Below are 19,916 nucleotides of genomic sequence, written 5' to 3'. Positions count from 1 at the left end.
AGCCCGACCCTTCACGGCAATTCATCGTGGAGGTCGACGCCTCCGACTCGGGAGTGGGGGCCGTGCTTTCGCAGAGGTTCGACCCCCACAACCGCCTCTGTCCCTGCGCCTTCTTTTCCCGGCGATTGTCCTCGGCCGAGGTCAATTATGACGTGGGGGATCGGGAGCTCCTTGCCGTAAAGCTGGCCTTGGAGGAGTGGCGCCACTGGCTCGAAGGGGCGGAGCAACCATTCATCGTCTGGACCGACCATAAAAACTTGGAGTACATCCAGTCCGCCAGGCGCCTCAATCCCCGTCAAGCTCGTTGGTCCCTCTTCTTCAGCCGCTTCAACTTTCTCCTCACCTACCGCCCCGGATCTCGGAACGTCAAACCAGATGCCCTCTCCCGCCAGTTCGCCCTGGAGGATAGCCCGGTCACCGCAGAAACAATTATCCCCTCCTCGTGTGTGGTGGCCGCGGTCCATTGGGAAATCGAGGACACCGTCCGAGAGGCCCAGACCAACGACCCCGACCCAGGTAACGGCCCTCCAGATAAACTGTTTGTTCCCGATTCTGTCCGGTCTCAGGTGCTCCAGTGGGTCCATGCCTCCCGTTTCGCCTGCCATCCTGGTGCCGGTCGCTCTCTCTCCCTCCTCAGGAGACGCTTCTGGTGGCCCACGATGGACACAGACACCCGGGCTTATGTCGCCGCCTGCCAGGTATGTGCTCGGGCCAAGGCCTCCCACTCACCCCCTTCTGGTCTCTTGCATCCTCTCCCAGTTCCTCGTCGCCCTTGGTCCCACATCGCCTTGGACTTCGTGACGGGCCTTCCCCCTTCCCAGGGGAACACGGTGGTTCTCACCATTGTGGACCGCTTCTCCAAGGCCGCCCATTTCGTTGCCCTGCCTAAGCTCCCCACAGCCAAAGAAACTGCCGACCAGCTGACCAGTCATGTCTTCCGACTCCACGGCATCCCGGTGGACATCGTGTCCGACAGAGGGACCCAATTCACCTCTCAGGTATGGCGGTCTTTCTGCGACAGTTTGGGGGCCACGGTCAGCCTCACGTCCGGGTTCCACCCACAATCTAATGGGCAGACGGAGCGGGCCAACCAAGACCTGGAGTCGGCTCTACGGTGCACAGCCTCCGCCAACCCCGCGACCTGGAGTACTCACCTGCCCTGGATAGAGTACGCTCACAACTCCCTCGTGAGTTCCGCCACTGGTATGTCCCCCTTCGAGGCATCGCTGGGATACCAACCCCCTCTCTTCCCCACGGAGGAGAGGGACCTCGCCGTCCCGTCTGTTCAGCGCCATCTCCAGCGCTGTCGCCGGATCTGGAAGAAGGCCAGGGCGGCCCTTCTTCGGGCGGGAGCGCGCACTAAGGCGACGGCCGATCGCCACCGTGTCCCGGCGCCCGTATACCAACCTGGCCAGATGGTTTGGCTCTCCGCCAAGACGATCCCGCTGAAGACGGACTCCCGTAAGCTGTCCCCCCGATTCCTGGGACCGTTTAAGATCATGAGGATCATAAATCCATCGGCGGTGCGCCTCCAGTTACCCCCGTCTCTCCGGATTCATCCGACCTTTCACGTCTCCCAGGTTAAACCAGTCCGGACCAGCGACCTGTGCCCTCCGGCCGATCCCCCACCGCCCGCCCGAGTCATTGACGGCCACCCGGCGTTCACCGTCCGCCGCCTGATTGACGTTCGTCGCCGTGGTAGGGGCCTCCAGTACCTCGTCGATTGGGAGGGTTACGGTCCGGAGGAGCGATCCTGGGTGCCCAGGGCACGCATTCTGGATCCCGACATGGTGAGAGACTTCCACCGCGCTCATCCTGACAAGCCTGGGGGTCCACCAGGAGGTGGACCTTAGGGGGGGGGTACTGTCATGATGTCAGTTTTCCCTGTCCTCCCGTGCTCTCTCCCCCTCCCCTACCTGTGTGTCTGGAGCTGGGTGGAGTGCCTGACTCCTCCCGTGCACACCTGGGGTGCATCAGCCTAATCACCACCACCTGCTGCTGAGTACAAGAAGGCTTGGCAGTCTACACTCGGTGCCAGACCGTCCGCGTGTAAAACGTGAATGTTTCTAGCTAAGCTTTGTTATTTGGTACTTTCCTGCAAATGCTCATTTGGATTTATGCACCCTCCAGATTCCTGCCTCCACTCGCCCAGCTCCTGCCGTCACGTTCCAGTCCCGGTATCGTCTCCTGCTCGTCTCGTCTCCGGCTCGTCTCGTCTCCTGCTCGTCTCGTCTCCTGCTCGTCTCGTCTCCTGCTCGTCTCGTCTCCTGTCCGGTCCTGGTCTCTGGTTTGTCACCCGCTCCCCGCTCTGGTCTTCGTCTGCTCCGCCCGCCCTGGTACCGCACCTGCTTCTATCCCCGTCCTGGTCCTGTCCTGCCCGCCTCTACCTGCACCGCACCCGCCTGACCCGTCTCCCGCTCCCCGGTTCCTGTACCTGCTCTTGTGACCTGTTTAAAGACTGCATTTTCACCGCTGTAAATAAACACTGTTAAAACTGCTCTGGTCTGCATCTTTTGGTCCTATCCGCACCGTTACGACAGGAGCAGAGCAGCTGAAGGCTCTGCCCCACATGGTGATGAGACGGGCAGAGGGGACAGAGAGCTGGAGAGAGGAAGAGGAGCGAGAGGGAATGGAGATGTGGAGGAGGTCAGAGATGTAAGGTGGGGCCAGGTTATGGATAGCTTTGAAGGTGGTGAGGAGGATTTTGAAGTGGATTCTCTGTTTTATGGGAAGCCAGTGTAGTTCTTGGAGGATGGGGGTGATGTGGTGGGAAGATGGGGTTTTGGTGATGATGCGGGCTGCAGAGTTTTGGAGAAGCTGCAGTTTCTGGAGGGATTTGTTGGGGAGACCATAGAGGAGTCAATCCGGGAGGTGACAAGACTGTGAACAAGTATGGCAGAGGTGTGAGGAGTGAGAGAGGGACGGGTGTCAAAGGCAGCTGTTAAATCAAGGAGGATGAGAATAGAGAGTAAACCGGAGTCAGAAGCTAGAAGGAGGTCATTGATGATTCTAAGAAGTGCCGTTTCTGTGCTATGGAGTGGGCGGAAACCGGATTGAAACTGTTCATAGATGTTGTTAGTGGCAAGATGGGTGTGGAGTTGAGAAGCGACAGTTTTTTCAAGAATTTTGGAGATGAAGGGCAGGTTGGAAATAGGACAAAGGTTATTGAAATTATTAGGATCTAGACCAGTTTTTTTCAGAATAGGGGTAACAGAAACAGTTTTGAGAGATGAAGGAACCGAACCAGTAATCAGGGAGGAGTGAATGATGTTAGTAATGAAGGGAGCAAGAGAAGACAGACAGGATTTAACAAGAGCTGTAGGAATAGGGCCAGGTTGGGAGGTAGAGGGTTTGGACTTAAGAATGAACTCAGAGACAGCTAGAACAGAGGGAAGAGAAAAGCTTGAAAATGTTGGTGAAAAGCGGGGAGAGAAGGTGTCCACTCCAGAAACTACAGCTCCACTTATCAGGTGTTGATGGATGGTTGTGATCTTGGAGACAAAAAATGACAGTAGTGAGTTACAGAAATCAGAGGAAAACAGGTGATTGGGGATAGAGTCAGGGGGTTTTGTTATGTTGGAGAGAAGTGAGAAAAGGGTCCTAGAGTTGTGTTTATTGGAGTGAATGAGGCCAGAGTAGTAGGTGGATTTGGCAGTGGAAATTGAGTCTTTGTAGTGTTGAATGTGGTTATTGTACACTAAGCTAAATACCACGTGCCCACCAGGGGGTGCACACCTATGGAATCCGTGGGAACTCATGAAGATATTGTGCAGACCTGAAGATGTTGTGCAGACCCATGTGGATCTTACAGGGGCACCATGCAGACGAGAAGAAGGACCCTCCTCATACGCATACGCACGCACACACCCCCACGCACACACACACACACACACACCCACCCACACACCCCACACACACACACACACCTGCATTGGGAGACACTATAAAAACTGTCAACAGGCGCATCTCAGGGCTCTCCACCTATTTTTTCCAGAGAGTCCTGAAGGGGATGTCAAGTAATAAAGCTTTTTAGATGCATTATATAATTCATATATCATATCAAAACATAATAATTCATATATCCTTTGAATATTGTCATGTAACCACCATTTTTATACTGAATGCATATATTCTTTGAATGTTGTATCCTTTTGAAGGTTGTTTAACAAGCACTCTTTTATACTAAAGTTTGAGCACGGGTTTGATATTGTCATGATGTGTGTACTTCTGTTCCTGTTTTGTCTCCCTGTGTGCTCTTCCCCCTCCCTCAGCTATCTGTACCTGGAGCTGGGCGGAGCTCTCGGCTCCTCCCGTGCACACCTGCTGTCCATCTGGCTAATCACCACACCTGCCGTGGATAAGAGGAGCTGGGAGAAGACACTCGGGCGAGATCGTCTGCGTGTCCTCACCCTGTCTGTGCCGTCGTCCCTTCATTCCTGTGTTCCTGTCGTGCCTGCGTTGCTTCACCCTGTTCCGTACTGGATTATCTGTGTTTGGTGCCGGATCCTATGTGTGCCTACAGCCCTGCTTCGACCCTGCTTTGACCCTGCTCCGACCCTGCTTCTACCCTGCTTCTCAGCCCTGGTACTGTGTTGGTTTTTCCCTGCACTCCACGTTCCTGGATCCTGGCCCGCACCTGGCTTCCTGCTCACCATCAGATCAACCCTCAGTTTTGTGTTTTGTCTCCATCTGTACAATAAACACTGTGAATATTCCCCGAGTCTGAACTCTTTGGTCCGCTACACCCACCGTTACGACAGATATACTAACACTGAAACTATTCATTAAAGTTGTATCCTTTTGAGGTATGCATAACAAGCACTACATTCTAACACTGAAACTATTCACTCATTATAACAGTCCTACTTTAAAGGCAACATTGTGGGAGACAGTTGGTGTTTTCCAGAAACTCCTTTACAGAGATAGGGCTGCCGGAGTAGACTCAAGGCCGGAAAACAGACCGGTGCGTCTCGGAGAGGTGAACGAGGCCTGAAGGAGGGATCACCTTCTCAACATAATATTTGCATATTCATGTGGCATGTTACATTTTTATCTTTGGGGCCAGGGAAAGGCAGACAGACCGCCTGCTGCACATTTGAGGGATAGATCATATGACCCCAAGTGTTAGATTGTAACTGTCAGGGAAATAAACTTTTGAGATTTGAATTGACCAAATCCAGTCGTCATCTTGATAGAACACGCCTAACAGTCCGTTGCTTCATTGTTCACTTTACCTGTGTGGAACTCATTAAACTCCTCTGACTTTATGTTTCAGTCTCTTTCAGTCTCCTCTTTGACATATACACCAGAAACAAACATTCTTACAATACACACTTTATTTAAAAACATGAACAGACCGTGGTTACATTTAAGTGCATTTCAGTGATGCACACTTTATTTAAAACATGGACAGACAGTGGTTATGTTAAAGTGCATTTGAATCAGTCTGCACACAGAGATACAAGAGTTCATTTACAAGTGTTCCACTTCACGGCTCCGCCTACTGCTGCTGTCTCTGGTCCACAATCCTCATGAGCTTCTGCACCCATTGTTGTCCCTCTGGGTGAGGCAGGCATAGCATTCTGCCTTTCACCTGGACCCTACACACACACACACAAACACACAGTTAAACTGGTCCCTGCGTGCACTCACAGTTAAACTGGCCCCTGACTGCCCCCCCCCCCCCCCCCCCCCACACACACACACACACCCACATACGCACCCCCCCCCCCCCACACACACACACACACACACTGGCTCCTGCACAGCACACACACACACACACACAGATAGATAGATACTTACACAGTGGCGCTTATGTCACAGCCTTTCCCCGCCTCTTGCACCTTGTAGCTCTGGACTTGTTTAGCCGGGAGGCGCTTCTGGGCCACACTGAGACAACAGTCCTGCGGGACTCCCGCTGCACACCAGAGACTTTTTAGAATTAAACTATAACAGTAACATTGCACTAGCCTAATACATTACCACAAGGCCAATGGACCTCTGCAGCTAATGCATTCAGGTAGGGTTTCAACCAACAACCATCTGGTTGTCAGTGGTAATTCTAGGCCATCCTGGAGGTTCTCACCTGTGCAGAGAGCAGCAAACAGCAGCAGGAGCAGGACACACACTTTGGGATCCATCTGTCTGCTCTGGAGGGGGGCTGGAGCTGGTGGTAGATGGAGGAGGTTGATTGACAGCGGTGGGCTGCAGGCTGGTGGTATGCTGATGGAAGGGTAGAGGTTGCTGTGGTGAATCGTGTCTGGAGCTTTGGGCTGATGCTGACTTCTTTTATGCAGGTGAAGAGAAAGTGAAAGTGCAGCTCACTGACTGGAAACTGGGAGCGGTTGGCACTCACCCAAACAAAGGCTAAGCAGGGCCTGGGGCCAAATGCTCTGCAAGCCGGCCTCTGCAGAGCTAGGCCCAAGGCCACCCCAAGTCTGTGTCATCAGTTTACTTTGAATTGTGTAGCACAGTTTCCATCAGTGTTTAGTGGGGGTCCTAGAGCTCTTGATTCTGTAGGGGCCCCTGAGCACTGGACCTGTGTTCTGTAGGGGCCTCAGAGTATCACCGGCGTAGCAGTGAAGGTGAGGTTCATAGTGACAGGTGATGTGTCTGAGGAGAAGCCTGTAGATGATGAAGAATAGGGGTGCACCAAATCTCGGAGAACATCGGTGGTAACTTATAAATTCATCACGGTGGATAATTAGGATGCTCAGAATGCATAAGATAATTGAGGAATAATTTTGGACCACTGCAAACCCTTTAAAATTAACTAATTGTGTTTGTCACCTTTTAAAACAGTGAAAATCAGGTACACCACCTTTAAAGGGCCCATTTTATTCTATTTTCTATGTTATAATGTTTATACTGAATTCATATCCTTTGAATGTTGTATCCTTTTGAAGAATGCACTATACGAGCACTTACCCTGACACTGTAACTATTCATTTCTTATAACAGTCCTCCTTTAAACGCAACATTGTGCGTTCTGAATTTTGGACAGGGAAATAAACTTTTGAGATTTGAATTGACCGAATCCAGTCGTCATTTTAATAGAACACGCCTAAAATTCACTAGAATCATTTAGATGATTTCAGTCCTGAAATTTCTTATCTCTACTAAACAAAACTTAAAAGGTAGCGTTTAAACTACCAATTCATGACATCACAAGGTGGAACAGAGCATTTTGAGCTTTGGTGATGTAGACAGACTAATAATAAAGTATTACTCAAACATGTGTGAATGAAACTTTAATTGCTAGTGCTTGCTTGTCCAGATTTTGTATCCTTCTGAAACCCACGGAGTAATTGAATTGTATTGCGTCATGTTTCTGCTCGGTCTTGCAATGCTAGGTAGTAAACATGAGGAACATGTCTAGCCACGCCTGAACGGCGGAGAAGGGGGGGGGGGGGGGGGTCAACACAATCACGACCAATGTCTGTGATTTCCCAGAGATCCACACTGCAGGAACACTTTTACTTTCTTGCCGTATCTTATCAACATAGCTTGATGAAACACGGAGAAGCCCTACATGGTGATGGTGCCAGGAGCACTTCACCTGAGCATAGACTGTATAAAGAAGTGAACTAAGGGAGTGTGAAATCATCCATAGTGTTCGGCTCCAAAGAAATGAAGCTCCTCAAGGCTGGGGGCTAATTTGGAGTCGAATTCCATATTTGGAATCCCGACCACGAGTATCATAGCAACCAAAGGCTTACTTAGGAGCGAGGCTCTTGAGGGTACAAGGCTGTTAAGGGTAACGCCTGTTCCCATTCACAATGCTGGTTTGGCACCAGGGTGGAGTAGGCGCTTAGCAATGCTGTCAATTAAACCTGATATTTTATTCGGTCATTATATTCAAAATGAAACATTATTCAACTTGTATGAGATTGTACATAACATTTCTATCATGACTGAAAGGGTTTAGGCTGAAGTAAAATTTACTTATAATGCCTTACCCTATTTAATAATAACGCACAAGAATCAAAAGCAGCAGTTTTACAACATATGACTCAATATATATACAAAAGAAAAATGACAAACTACGGCAGTTCACATGAATCATTCCCGATTCCTGTAATTTTCAAAAACCCGTTGCTAACATTAGTGGGAGCGACCTCGGGGAAAGAAGGTGACCTGATTTATCTGTAATTAATGTTCATTCATGAAATAAAAAAACACCAGGATCATAAAGAGCGGGTTAATATGAACATTTTAAGACCAAAGACCAAAATAACAAGCTTGACAGCAATTAAATTCAAAAAATTTTTGTAAAGCCTAAAATCACAACAGCAGTTGCTTCTTTGGCTTTAACAGGATCATTCATTTAACCAACAGTTAGCGAGTTAGCAAGAATTAGTTAAGGGGAGGATCGGGGTCCACAGAACAGGATCAGGCACAGGAGGGGCATCTAGTGTTCAGTCATCACCGGGTAGTCAGTGGCCAGGCATCTGAAACAGCTGTACTCCCCAGATGTTTTCATACTTTTTCTGATTTGGACGATATTATACAAGTGGAAAAAGACCGTTATACAGGCTTGGACTATATGTGCTGTGAATGAGAGCTCTTGGTCAAATAAGACTCCAAGGCTCCTTATAGTAGGGGTGGAGACCATGCTGATATTGCCCAGCGTTACTATCTGGTCAGATAGAGAGTCTCGCAAGCATTTGGGGCCTAGAACAATGACGTCTGTTATTTTGAGGTTGAGCAGCAGATAATTAAGTGTCATCCAGGTTTTTATGTCCTTCACACTGTCTACTTGATCATTCTAATCTGGTTTCATTGATAAGTACAGCTGCATATCATCAGCATAGCAGTGGAAGTTAATGTCATGTTTTCTGATGATACCACATATAAAGTGTGAACAGAATTGGCCCAAGTACAGAGCCCTATTGCACACCGCAGGCTACCTTACAACACAGTGAGGAGCTCTGGTTTAAATTCACAAACTGATACCCATCAGATAAGTAGGATTTAAACTAGCTGAGGGCTGCCCCTCTGACACTTATTTCACACTCTAAACGCTGTAGTATAATATTGTGGTTGATGGTGTCTACGCTGCAACAGAACCAGGACTGAGACCAGTCCATTGTCAGCAGCTAGTAACAAGTCATTTGTGACTTTGAGTAGTACAGTTTCTGTGCTGTGGTGAGCTCTGAATCCTGATTGAAAAACCTCAAATAAATTATTACCCTGTAGGTGGTGACAACTACAACTTTTTCAAGTATTCTGAGACAAAGTATTATAATGGGTCTATAGTTGGCTAAAAGGTCAGGTTCAAGATAAGGTTATTTCAGAAGCCGTTTAATCACTGCATATTTGAAGGACTTGATGAGAGTCGATGAGCCAGAAGCATGTCCATGCTCACTTCCAAGTTGAAACGCAGATGCTAGCAGGTTAACTATGTCTATTTATATTCATACAGTCTGTGGGTACGTCTCAGCATCCAAGGAGATGTTAATTCTTTGCCTGGAATATTTCGCAGAAAAGCATTATACTTTTCTAAATGCAATTATGCTGTGATTACGCTCAAAATACCTTGGAAACTCTCCACATCATCTGCTTGGGTACTTTAATGCCAAACTGTAGAAAATGAGCAGACAAGTAAATAGGTCCAACTGAAAGATCACTGGTTGACTCCACCTGTCACTCATTCATAGCATGACAGATCCTGGCCAACAGGAGCAGTGGATAAAGAAAAGAGTCAAAATTATTTGTCATTATAGCAAAAAGCAAAAGGGACTTAAAGTAAAATAAGAGAAAGTGAAATAATGACAGTACACACTGTCTACACCTGCAAGGGAGATCATGCTAAAACAACTATTTATGCAGAAAAAGTACTAGGTAATAAACCTTTTTTGCATTTCAAAACTCACTGGGAAAATACAAGATAGATTCAAACAACACAGCCTGTGATCAATACAAGCATTCATGGTCCTGTTTCAGTGTTTGATTTTCAACTAAAAGCTGAGTGACTAAATGAAAAACCTTTAACTAACGCTAACTAGCTTGTGATGTAACATTATTTGAGAGGGACTTGTTTAACAGCACAAATCAGCTCTTTATGGTCAGATTGTGTTAAAACAAACCTCAGATTAAAGTGTAACTTGAGTAACAGAGCTTCAGACAGCAGTGCCTATAGTTAGCATCACATCCCCAGGGAATTTTGATGACATAAAATGAAGCTGCTGCCTCTAGAGCTACACTGACATAATGAGATATGGACGTGTGTGAATGATTGACAGAATGTTATGAAACGCATGGATGTTATTGCTCTGTGAAGAAGCACTGCACCCTCTACCCCTCCTTCCTTCTGAAACGGCTGTAGACGGGAAATAGAATCTGATATATGAGCGTCCATTGTCTCGTTGAATGAATAAATGAAAAGAATAATGTCTGTCTTGTTTGGAAATTTCAGTTGGCACAAAAACCTGGCACTCCCTGGACTTCCCAGCACAAGAGCCCACACACTTTCTCTTCTTCCAGTCATAAAAGTGGTGCCCAGCCGTTACAGAAAATAAAAGCTTTGCCCTCACTACATAAAGGAGTATGATTGATTTGTGACATTTTATCTAAGTGCAATTATTAAAATGCATATGAACGTTTTCTAATTAACACTTAGTCCATTGGGACTGTACCTGTGGTGAATGTTTCTCAAGTTTAGAGGCCGTAATGTGAAAACATTACAGGAAATAGAGCTGAGTTCTAAGAAAGAATCCTTATATTATATCTTTGTCATCAATACAAAAAATTCCATCCAAAATTCCAGGACATGTTAGGTATGTAAACACATTTTTTGAGAAAAGGTAACACCCAGGTAAAAGGTGTTATAACTATGTCATATCTTATTTATGTTGTCAAATCATAACTATATCGTGTGAATTAGACATGCCTTGGCTCTCGTTTACAGTTTGACTGCTATCATAAAATCATAAAATACCCTCTAAGTCAAATCTCCTTATCAAAAAGAGTTTGAGAATTTTGCTGCTTTCACATTGCTTTCCATAACACTGTGCACTAACTCTTCTCCCTCTGAGCACTCGGAAATCACTCCATTTCAGATAGTTATGCAATAGAAAATAAACCATTAGTTAGTTCTCAATTTTCACTACACCTGTCTGGGGTCATGCCTAATGCTGTCAGCAGTGGGAACTCTGATGGCTTGAACACAGGGCTCTGGTATTAAATGTGTTTTCCAAATGTACGCATTATTTTATGTCCTGAAAGTGTTCTATAGGTGGTTCCATGGACAAAGAAAGTTAAACCCGTCCACCAAAAAACAAACAATCTCCATGAAGATAAATAAGTTTGATGACACACTGTGGAAGATTAAATGAACAACGTTATAATAAAGTTACACAATGTGGCTGTAAATTAATTGTGAATGCAATGTTAACTATGTTTTAGTGAAATGTCTAGTCTAACTTATTTTCAATTTAAATTCCACATTAACCCCAATTTGTAGAAGACCCCTCTGTGCCAGCACTGGACTTTTCACTCCCTACAGGTAGAACTCTCCTTGAGGCAGCCAGGACATTGCAGTAACCTCCCGTGTGTAATGGTCACTGTATCAATGTGGTGAGCAAAAAAAAACTAAATTACTGAAGTGTCTTTATAGTCAACTATTGTAGCCCAGTCCCACCACAGGTTTATATTTTGAAGAAGAAGCACAGTTCCATTTCATCCTATAATACAAAGACACAGAGAATCCTTACACCATACGCACACATACAATACAAGGCAAAACATTTGTTGGATTTGTCTACAAGCTCAGCAACCATGTTGCTTTGTATCTCTTCTTTCACAGGGTACATTTGTGCTGTTGACACAAGACAACACAAGAGTCCTCTGCACTGGAAGTTATGTATTCACTCACATCAACTTGTCATCATACAAACAATTTTATAGAGACAAGTTTGTAAACAAAAACATTCTAAATTCCAGAATGGAGCCCACTGTGAGGAACAGGGTCGTCAAAAGTATCGAAAATCAGATACTAGTCGATACTAAATTCATACTCATTTGAACAGGTACTGATAACTAAAAAGTCACATTCACAGGATAGAAATGAACCTAAAGCTTTACAATGATCTTGAGCTGTACTAGAACAAATCTAAGACCACATAGACTAGTATACGCCCATGGACCACTATGGAACCTATCTAGACAACTGAGGGATTACACAGATATAAGGCCATATGGTAATATAAAAGAAAGTACTATGATTTAAAAATCAGACTCTATTATCTAAAGAAAGAATCAGAATCCGTACTTAGTAATCAGGATCATTATTTTATGTACAGATGTATTGCATATTTTATCACCAATTATACTAACTAACTAACATTTCAACCCTTCTAATTCAAAACTTGTTGTTTCTGTTACCATTACAATTTTAATCTGATAATTTAAAATGTATTATATCTACTTCATTTTGCCTCCAATAGCCTCCTTTCTGGAATTTTGAACATTCTGATAACACAGTATTTTAACGATATGATAAACAGAAAAGTATGACAGCTCAGTCTCTGTTTGGAGGTTCTAGTTGTGGTCCTTGATCCACTGCTCGGTCCACTGCACTATCTGCTCCATGTTCTGCTCCAGGTCTTCAGGTGTGTTACTGGGCAGCTGGTGCACAATTTCCTCCTGGTAGGCCTCCAGAGCCTCTTCTAAGATGGTCTGGAAGATCTCACACTGCACATTGTCCTGCAGCTTCTTGCCACTGTAGCCCCTATGCTCACAAAAGAAAAAGTAAATACACTATATTGTTGGGTTTCAGATGATGTTCTATATGCTAATAATAGGCTAATATTTAATACAGATGACAAAACCTCTCAGGGTAACAGCTAGTAATGTATTACTTTTAAAAGGGGACATAACATGCAGAATGGACTTTGTACCATGGTATAACATTGTTTCCTTAGCAAATATATTCCTGATGTTGTGTGTTGCTGTGCTTCATTCCATACCACTGTGTGCTAAACGAGCTACTCTCACCAAAAAGCAAGGGAATAAAAGCTGGGGAAAAAAATGAAATGGCAGAATTTAAAGCATGTGTGCAGTTGCAAAACATACTTTAAAAACTTCACCTCCTCAATGAGGCATTTAGGTGTTGGAGCACCCTCTGCTGTCAGCAAAAGGAATTAAAAAACATCCATGGCAGTTTCTCAATCCAAATCCCACTTCTCGACAAGTCTGCTGGAAATCCCCAAAATTGAATTTGCTCTGCCCGTTTTACCAGTGATGCATCTGAGGAGAATTAATTTTAGGTGCCTGAAATGAGGGTTGCAATGCATCCTTCTGCACACATGTAGACCCAGGCCTGGTTGAGATTCTCCACTGCTGCCCTCTCCTCCACGTGCACAAAGAGCAGCCATGTGCACACGGAGAGCAGTGTGCACACGGCAGCAGAGCAGTCAAGCCAGTAGACACAGCACATGGAAATCAATGCACTTACTGATCTGGTTTTATTTGCAACAATTGTCCTAATTCTTACATAGCCTAATAAACATGCATAGGCTTCGTTTTTTAGCAGATGTGTAGAACTTTGGTTCATTGCTTCTATTTCCTCACAATTAATATGTTTACAATATATAGTTACTTGCTAGTAGTTGCTTTTCAATAGACCGGCCCCAATCAGAATGCAGTATTCTGAATGCTTAGAATTCCAATATTTATTCCTGATTTTAGAAAAGTAACTTTACAGTATTCTGAATATCACCAAATGAAACTGTACTGGAATACCCTCCGGTACATATTTTGAATGCAGTTTCCATACATGTATTCAGTACTGCACCTAGAAGGCAGAATATTGGATTTTTTTTTACCAGAATAAACATAATTCATGTTCATAAAAGATGAAGGTGATGGGTTATACAATATTATGGATATAGATGGATATGTTTTTTGCAGTAGTTTTATTATAGCAAGCACATACAAAGGATTTATTTCCTGAGTTGTCATCACTTGTCCCAAAAGTGGAAAAACCCAGTACCTGAGAATAAATGAGTATGGAGTCTGCATACTGGGAATTGAGAAATGGGCCATATCCCCTGTGAATGCTATGCTAATAGAGCCATGGGGTCATTGTGAACACAATTTGACCACAGAATGAGTCAGGTGATGGTTTAGGAGTTTAAAAACTGAACAGAAGAAGAACAGTTACCTGTGATGCAACTAAACTGGTGAAATGTGAAAAGAGCATATCTGAGCGTTCAGAGAAGATGACTTTGGATTAATGATAACATGGTTAAAAGCTCAAAAAAGTCAATTTGCATAACAAATGTGTTTAACAAATCTAGACAGTATTTTGTATTCTGAAACATTAAATACCAAGGAAACTAAAAGCATGTTTAGGAACCAATAACGTCAAAATAAAGCATCGACCTTTAGTGGTCATGAGAATAGATCAACAAAATATGCACTAATGACCTTCTCTCCAGATGTGTTTACAGTGTATGGACATTCTGTGTACTGTCTGAGAGTACAGTCTATGTACTGACCTGGTCTCCAGACGTGTGTACAGTTTGGTGTTGTCTGTTCGCAGGACAAACACAATGTGAAACCAGCGCTCAGGGAACAGGTCACAGCCGTGATAGTCCACAATGACACCGCCTTCTGCCATCTTGTCCTCCAGTTCATCGACCACCTGCAGGACCACACAGAACGTAGCATCATACATGATAATACCACACAGCACATGTCATACAAGATACCACCACATATCACACATGGTATGACCAAATGGGGAAAACAAGGTTTGTAAGCTAATGTAAGGTATACTTTAATGATCCCTCGTGACGTGTTGGAAATTCATTCTCTGCATTTGACCCATCTTTCAACCCGTGCTGCTGGGGAAACCAATCAGGAGCAGCGAGCTACTGCTGTTAAGTCTTGGTCAGGACAACCTTAGATAGAGGATTTGACCCATGGTGCAGGTTTTGGGTTTTGCAGCTATGAGAGTTTTAGTGTCAGTACAATACTAAAATTTCAAACTTGATTCAAAGGAAAATGCAATGTAATTATACTCTATACAGATTTTAAAACAACAAAGTTCATAAAAAACCTTTTTTCCGATGCAAAATAATAGTTGGCTCTTTAATATGTCCGTGTGATTTTATACTAGTCCTGATGTAGTTCAAGACCATTCTATGATTCAAGAAAGTATCAAAAATGACACAAATAGGACAAAATTTGACCTAACACTTTTACTACAGTTCTTATACTAGTTTTGGTATCAGTTAGTATCAGAGTATTGATTTATTTTGTAAACCTGATGGTACATCAAAGTTGGCCTACAGAATATTCGATTCACATTTCTGACCACATGAAAGCAGGATTTTGTTCGTATGAAACTGAGATGGAGCTGGTGCCTCTACTCTGACCTTGTCTTCATCCAGAATCGGGCAGTTGTACTCCTCATCAAACCCATCGTACAGCTGTCCTAGACAAGCAAGAGCAGAGGACATCTTAAGTCCACACTAAAGCATGAGTCGTTTAACAAACACAATAATATGTCACGTAGTAGTCACAAATCAACTACTAATAAATAATACCCATTATCAAAATAATACTGTCATACAGGAATAACGTGAGAAGGTGAATATTAACAATGTGCCATAGGGTTTGTGAGAGCTAGGAACTAGTTGGATTAATTTATAGATATCTCCTCCCTTTGCACTTGAAAAATATCAGAGCTTAAAAATTGATTATTGTATAAGGGATATACTGATATAATGCCTTCGACAGGTCTCAGGTCAGGGAAAGGATTGCATTTTAAATGTAATATAAAATCAAGTATCTTTCTTCAGAATTTAAGTTACAACCCAATTATAATGCTTCAATTGAAAAAAGAAAGGCCCAAAGATAATAGGCCGATGTCATAGAACCTTCAGTGTACCGCAGGGTTCTGTAGTTGCCATTAGGAATTATCAGAAAACATGGCAATAACTTCCACTGCTATGCTGATGACTCACAGCTGTACTTATCAATGAAACCAGATCAGACTGATCGAGTAGACAAACTTGGTGCCTGTGAGAAGACCATGAATACCTGGATGACACTTAATTATCTGCTTTTTAACCCCGAAAAAACAAGTCATTGTTCAAGGCCCCAAAGGCCTACACGACTCTCTAGCTGAAAAATTGCTGAAAAATGAATCCATGCATTTGTTATATCAAGGGTATATTAATGTAATTCCCTATTAGCCGCATGCCCTAAAAACTCGATAAACAGCTTTCATCTAGTTCAAAACGCAGCAACCAGGCTCTTAACAGGAACTAAAAGAAGATTTAAAGTTCTCCTCCTGACATGTAAACCCATAGAAGGAATCCCCCATCATATTTGTAAGATACTTTAGTGCTCCAAACAGAGCACTCTGCTCTTAAAATGCTGGACTACTGGTGGTTCCGAGAGTGTCTAAAAGCACACTCTAGGAACCAAGTAGGAGGGAGAACTTTCAGCTACCAAGCTCCTGTGTTACAGAATCAGCTCCCTGCCATCGTCTCTACATTGAAGACTAGGCTTAAAACATTCCTCTAGCTTATGGCCAGGCCAGTTAGGAGCAGAAATAAAACTCACAATTTTAGCTAAGCTAAGCTAAGTTTAGGATCTCTGCTGGGGGAAGTATGGTAATCTGAGCACTATCCTGTTTCCTTCTACTTTCCCTGTCAACAACATTCACTATTCAGTTCAGCTGGAGTTCGTTCATTGCTATTCATATGCTGTTCCCTGTCTTGGACCCTAGATGACCCTCCTGTGCTGATCTGTTCTGTGGACCGGGATCCTCCCCTTCCCTCACCTGATGGATGACCCAATACCTGGCTTGGATGAGTCCTCTCTGTCCCTTAATTGAGTGAGCTCTGGCCCCACAGTCTTGAACTCTATTTGCAAATGGATGCACATTAGTCCTGGACAGTGTTGGGAGTAATGGCGTTAAACTATAACGGCGTTACTAACTGCGTTACTTTTTCAGTAACGGAGTAATCTAACTAATTACTTTCCCCAGCGTTGTAACGCCTTTACCGTTACTGACAATAAAATGTGGCGCGTTACTTTTAATTGAGTTCACTCTGCTCTTCATCAGAGTCTCAGAGATAAAAGGTTTGTTTGAGATGAGGCGGGCGCAGATATGACGCCGTCGATCGGTGCGCGGTGCATGCCAGTTAGTTTTGTGTCCAAGATGCCACCAACTTGCTCTGACGTAACTTGTGCGCCGGTAACGGGAAGTTTTTGAGCGCAGCAGCTCTCCATTGACTGCGGCCGCCTGCATGGACTACAAACGCGTAATGCATGATGGGAAATGATGTCCTGTCCACACGTGCATTCACAGTGGATTGGATCCGAGTTGTGTTTTGATCAGAAACGTGACTGTGTTCTCTCCAAAGAGGAACAGGCTCAGATCAGAGGTGATTAATATTTGAATACTGGGCAGAGAATTACTGTGTGTGGCCAGAGAAGCTTAAAGGTTTTGTATTATTTTACATGTTTACATTTGAATGCCTTAGTTTTGCAAAACATGGTAATGAATCTTTTCAGTATTATACTGAAAGCACTTTATTGTTATTGTTTATTTTAATGAAGAAAATACTTGAAGTACAGTTGACTGAAATTGTGTGACATGTTGATTTATTTGCACTTCAAATGAAATGTTTTTTATTATTATTATTTTTTTGATAAATTCTATAATTTACTTGGAAACAAATGCAAAATAATTGCAATCTGTTAAAGTAACATAAATGTTAAAGGTTCACATCTGTTGTGTTTTTATTGTTTTAACATAATAAGTAACGTGGAGTAAAGTAACGAGTAGTTACTTTGCCTAGTGACTAGTTACTTCTCCCAAAAAGTAACTGAGTAACTAACTCAGTTACTTTTTGGGAGAAGTAACTTGTAACTATAACTAATTACATTTTTGAAGTAAGATGCCCAACACTGGTCCTGGACACGTTTGCAGCCTGCCCGTCCATAAGAGGTTTGTCTCCTCGAGGTTTGTCTTTTACACACTGTTTTTTTTTTACCCTTGCTGAGAAGGAGGACAGAGGATGTTTTGAAACAGTTATCCAATTGCTTGTTTTCTGTTGATTAAGTTGCTTGTCTGTTGACCCTAACCCTAACCCTATTGACCAATGTCTGATTCATTGCTGATTTTCTAACTTTCTGTTGGTAAATCAATTATCTTATTATAATTATCTATAATAATAATAATTTAATTTAATTGAAACAGAAAATTTTCCAAATCTGCCCTGTACCTTCTTGTGCCAGCTCGCCAATGTTAACATATGTTAGGCCTGTCCTCTGAGCCAGCTCCTTCCCCAGGGTGGTCTTCCCTACTCCTGGAGTACCTGCAAGAACACAGAACATAGTACATAAGAGTACTGTGATGAAGTACTTGACCTGCACATATAGGACATAGTACAATAGATACATCAGTGATTGTGATGGACCTGTACATGAGTTTAGAATACATTAGTGTATATGATGAAGAACTACTCAGGGGTAGACAAAACATGGCATATTAGTGTATGTGAAAGACCTGTACATGAGTATACAAGACATAGTACATTAGTGTATGTGAAGAAGTACATAGTTTTTGTAATTGTCACCAATCTGCCTTCAGCAGTCTTATGTAATGGTCATACAGGGTACTGCTTAACAGTGTAGCCACTGATAATGATACAACAGTTTCAAGAACAAACCCCATCTGCACCCCACAGTGTCATGCTAGTGTCCTATCCCTGTGCCTAAGGAGTACAGACACCTATGCCACAGAGAAGCACTGCATTAGATAAGAATGTGCAGTTCAAGTCACCAGGTTGTTAAAAGTACTTTTCATAATTATTGTACAGTGCATAGTACTGGTATAGTTCTGAGTTAGACCATGTTTAGTCCTGATTTAGTCCTAATTCAGATCTAGTTAAATTATGTTTCTTCTGGGAGATCTCATGTTTATAGCCCCGATTCAGACTTGCATTCCTGACATGATAATAACAGATTTTAGATATGTCTGTAGAGTTGTATATGATGAGTTGATGTTTAGTGACTTACCCGTCAGGAGTATGTTGGGTTTCTTCCTCATGATCATCTGTTCCTGTGCTGGTGCTAACACTCGGCTAACACGTGTGAAGGCTCAAAGTGGAACTGTAAAACAAAGACACATTTGTCCAGTGTGTCCGAGCACATTTCGGGGACACACGGTGTGGGGAGAACATACACACCTGCACACACGGATCAGTCCGCAGTGACAGTAGATCAGTCCACTTATCCCGGAGCACGTGGCTAACTGCTAACTACTAACCAAAACAAACCAGGGTGGCGTGATTACACTACCCCCTACCGGAAGAAACTAAAGTGCATTTTATGTATGGACGCTTGTTTATGATTTTCTTTGTTTACATCGCTCACTGAAAGCATGTGTAGGCCTATGGACCAAAAAGACACAAATACTAAATACACTACCATGCAAATAGGCTGCAAAACGGATAAGGAAGAATGCCGTGTTGAAATCAGACAACCCGCCTAAATGCTCGAACAAACAAACAAACAAACAAACAAATAAATTAATTAAATTATAATGAACCATTTTTGATATGGCAACCCGGCCCCGGATAAGCGGAAGAAAATGGAAGGATGGCATTTTTGAGAGACTTGAAGGAAAAGAGTTCAAATCTTAATCTTATATACTGACTAACTTTAGGGTCCGTGTAACGATAAAAACATAAATAAATAAATAAATAAATAAATAAATAAATAAATAAATTAAAAAAATAAAATAAATAAATACACGTATTCCCTCATTTTATTCACTTTTAGGCGAGCTACAAAATTAATGGTTGGATTTTATTTTTATATTTGTTTTATATGATCTCCAATTGAAAAAATAAAAAGCAAACAAAAAAACAGCTACAGTAATAAAT

General features: G+C 43.4%; 2 protein-coding genes across 2 annotated transcripts; both read right to left on the bottom strand.

Annotated features, from left to right (window-relative positions):
• Window positions 1–5,362: 5,362 nt before the first annotated feature.
• Window positions 5,363–6,291, bottom strand: LOC117376856 (C-C motif chemokine 21a-like). The gene is made up of 3 exons (XM_033973402.1): window positions 6,089–6,291; window positions 5,806–5,920; window positions 5,363–5,600 (listed from the first exon to the last, which is right to left on the bottom strand). The coding sequence occupies exons 1-3, from the start codon at window positions 6,141–6,143 to the stop codon at window positions 5,501–5,503; spliced, it is 270 nt and encodes an 89-aa protein (XP_033829293.1). The 5' UTR covers window positions 6,144–6,291; the 3' UTR covers window positions 5,363–5,500.
• A 5,315-nt stretch (window positions 6,292–11,606) lies between these two features.
• On the bottom strand, window positions 11,607–19,334 carry ak6 (adenylate kinase 6). Its single transcript, XM_033973399.2, has 6 exons — window positions 19,218–19,334; window positions 19,048–19,140; window positions 18,252–18,344; window positions 15,387–15,445; window positions 14,505–14,650; window positions 11,607–12,733 (listed from the first exon to the last, which is right to left on the bottom strand). Exons 2-6 carry the CDS (start codon window positions 19,082–19,084, stop codon window positions 12,544–12,546), a joined length of 525 nt encoding a protein of 174 aa, XP_033829290.1. The 5' UTR covers window positions 19,085–19,140; window positions 19,218–19,334; the 3' UTR covers window positions 11,607–12,543.
• Window positions 19,335–19,916: the final 582 nt, after the last annotated feature.

The sequence above is a fragment of the Periophthalmus magnuspinnatus genome, chromosome 9 (assembly GCF_009829125.3).
Source record: "Periophthalmus magnuspinnatus isolate fPerMag1 chromosome 9, fPerMag1.2.pri, whole genome shotgun sequence".
Taxonomy (NCBI): domain Eukaryota; kingdom Metazoa; phylum Chordata; class Actinopteri; order Gobiiformes; family Gobiidae; genus Periophthalmus; species Periophthalmus magnuspinnatus.
Note: the sequence above shows the minus strand (reverse complement) of the source record. Positions and strands in the feature narration are given on the sequence as shown.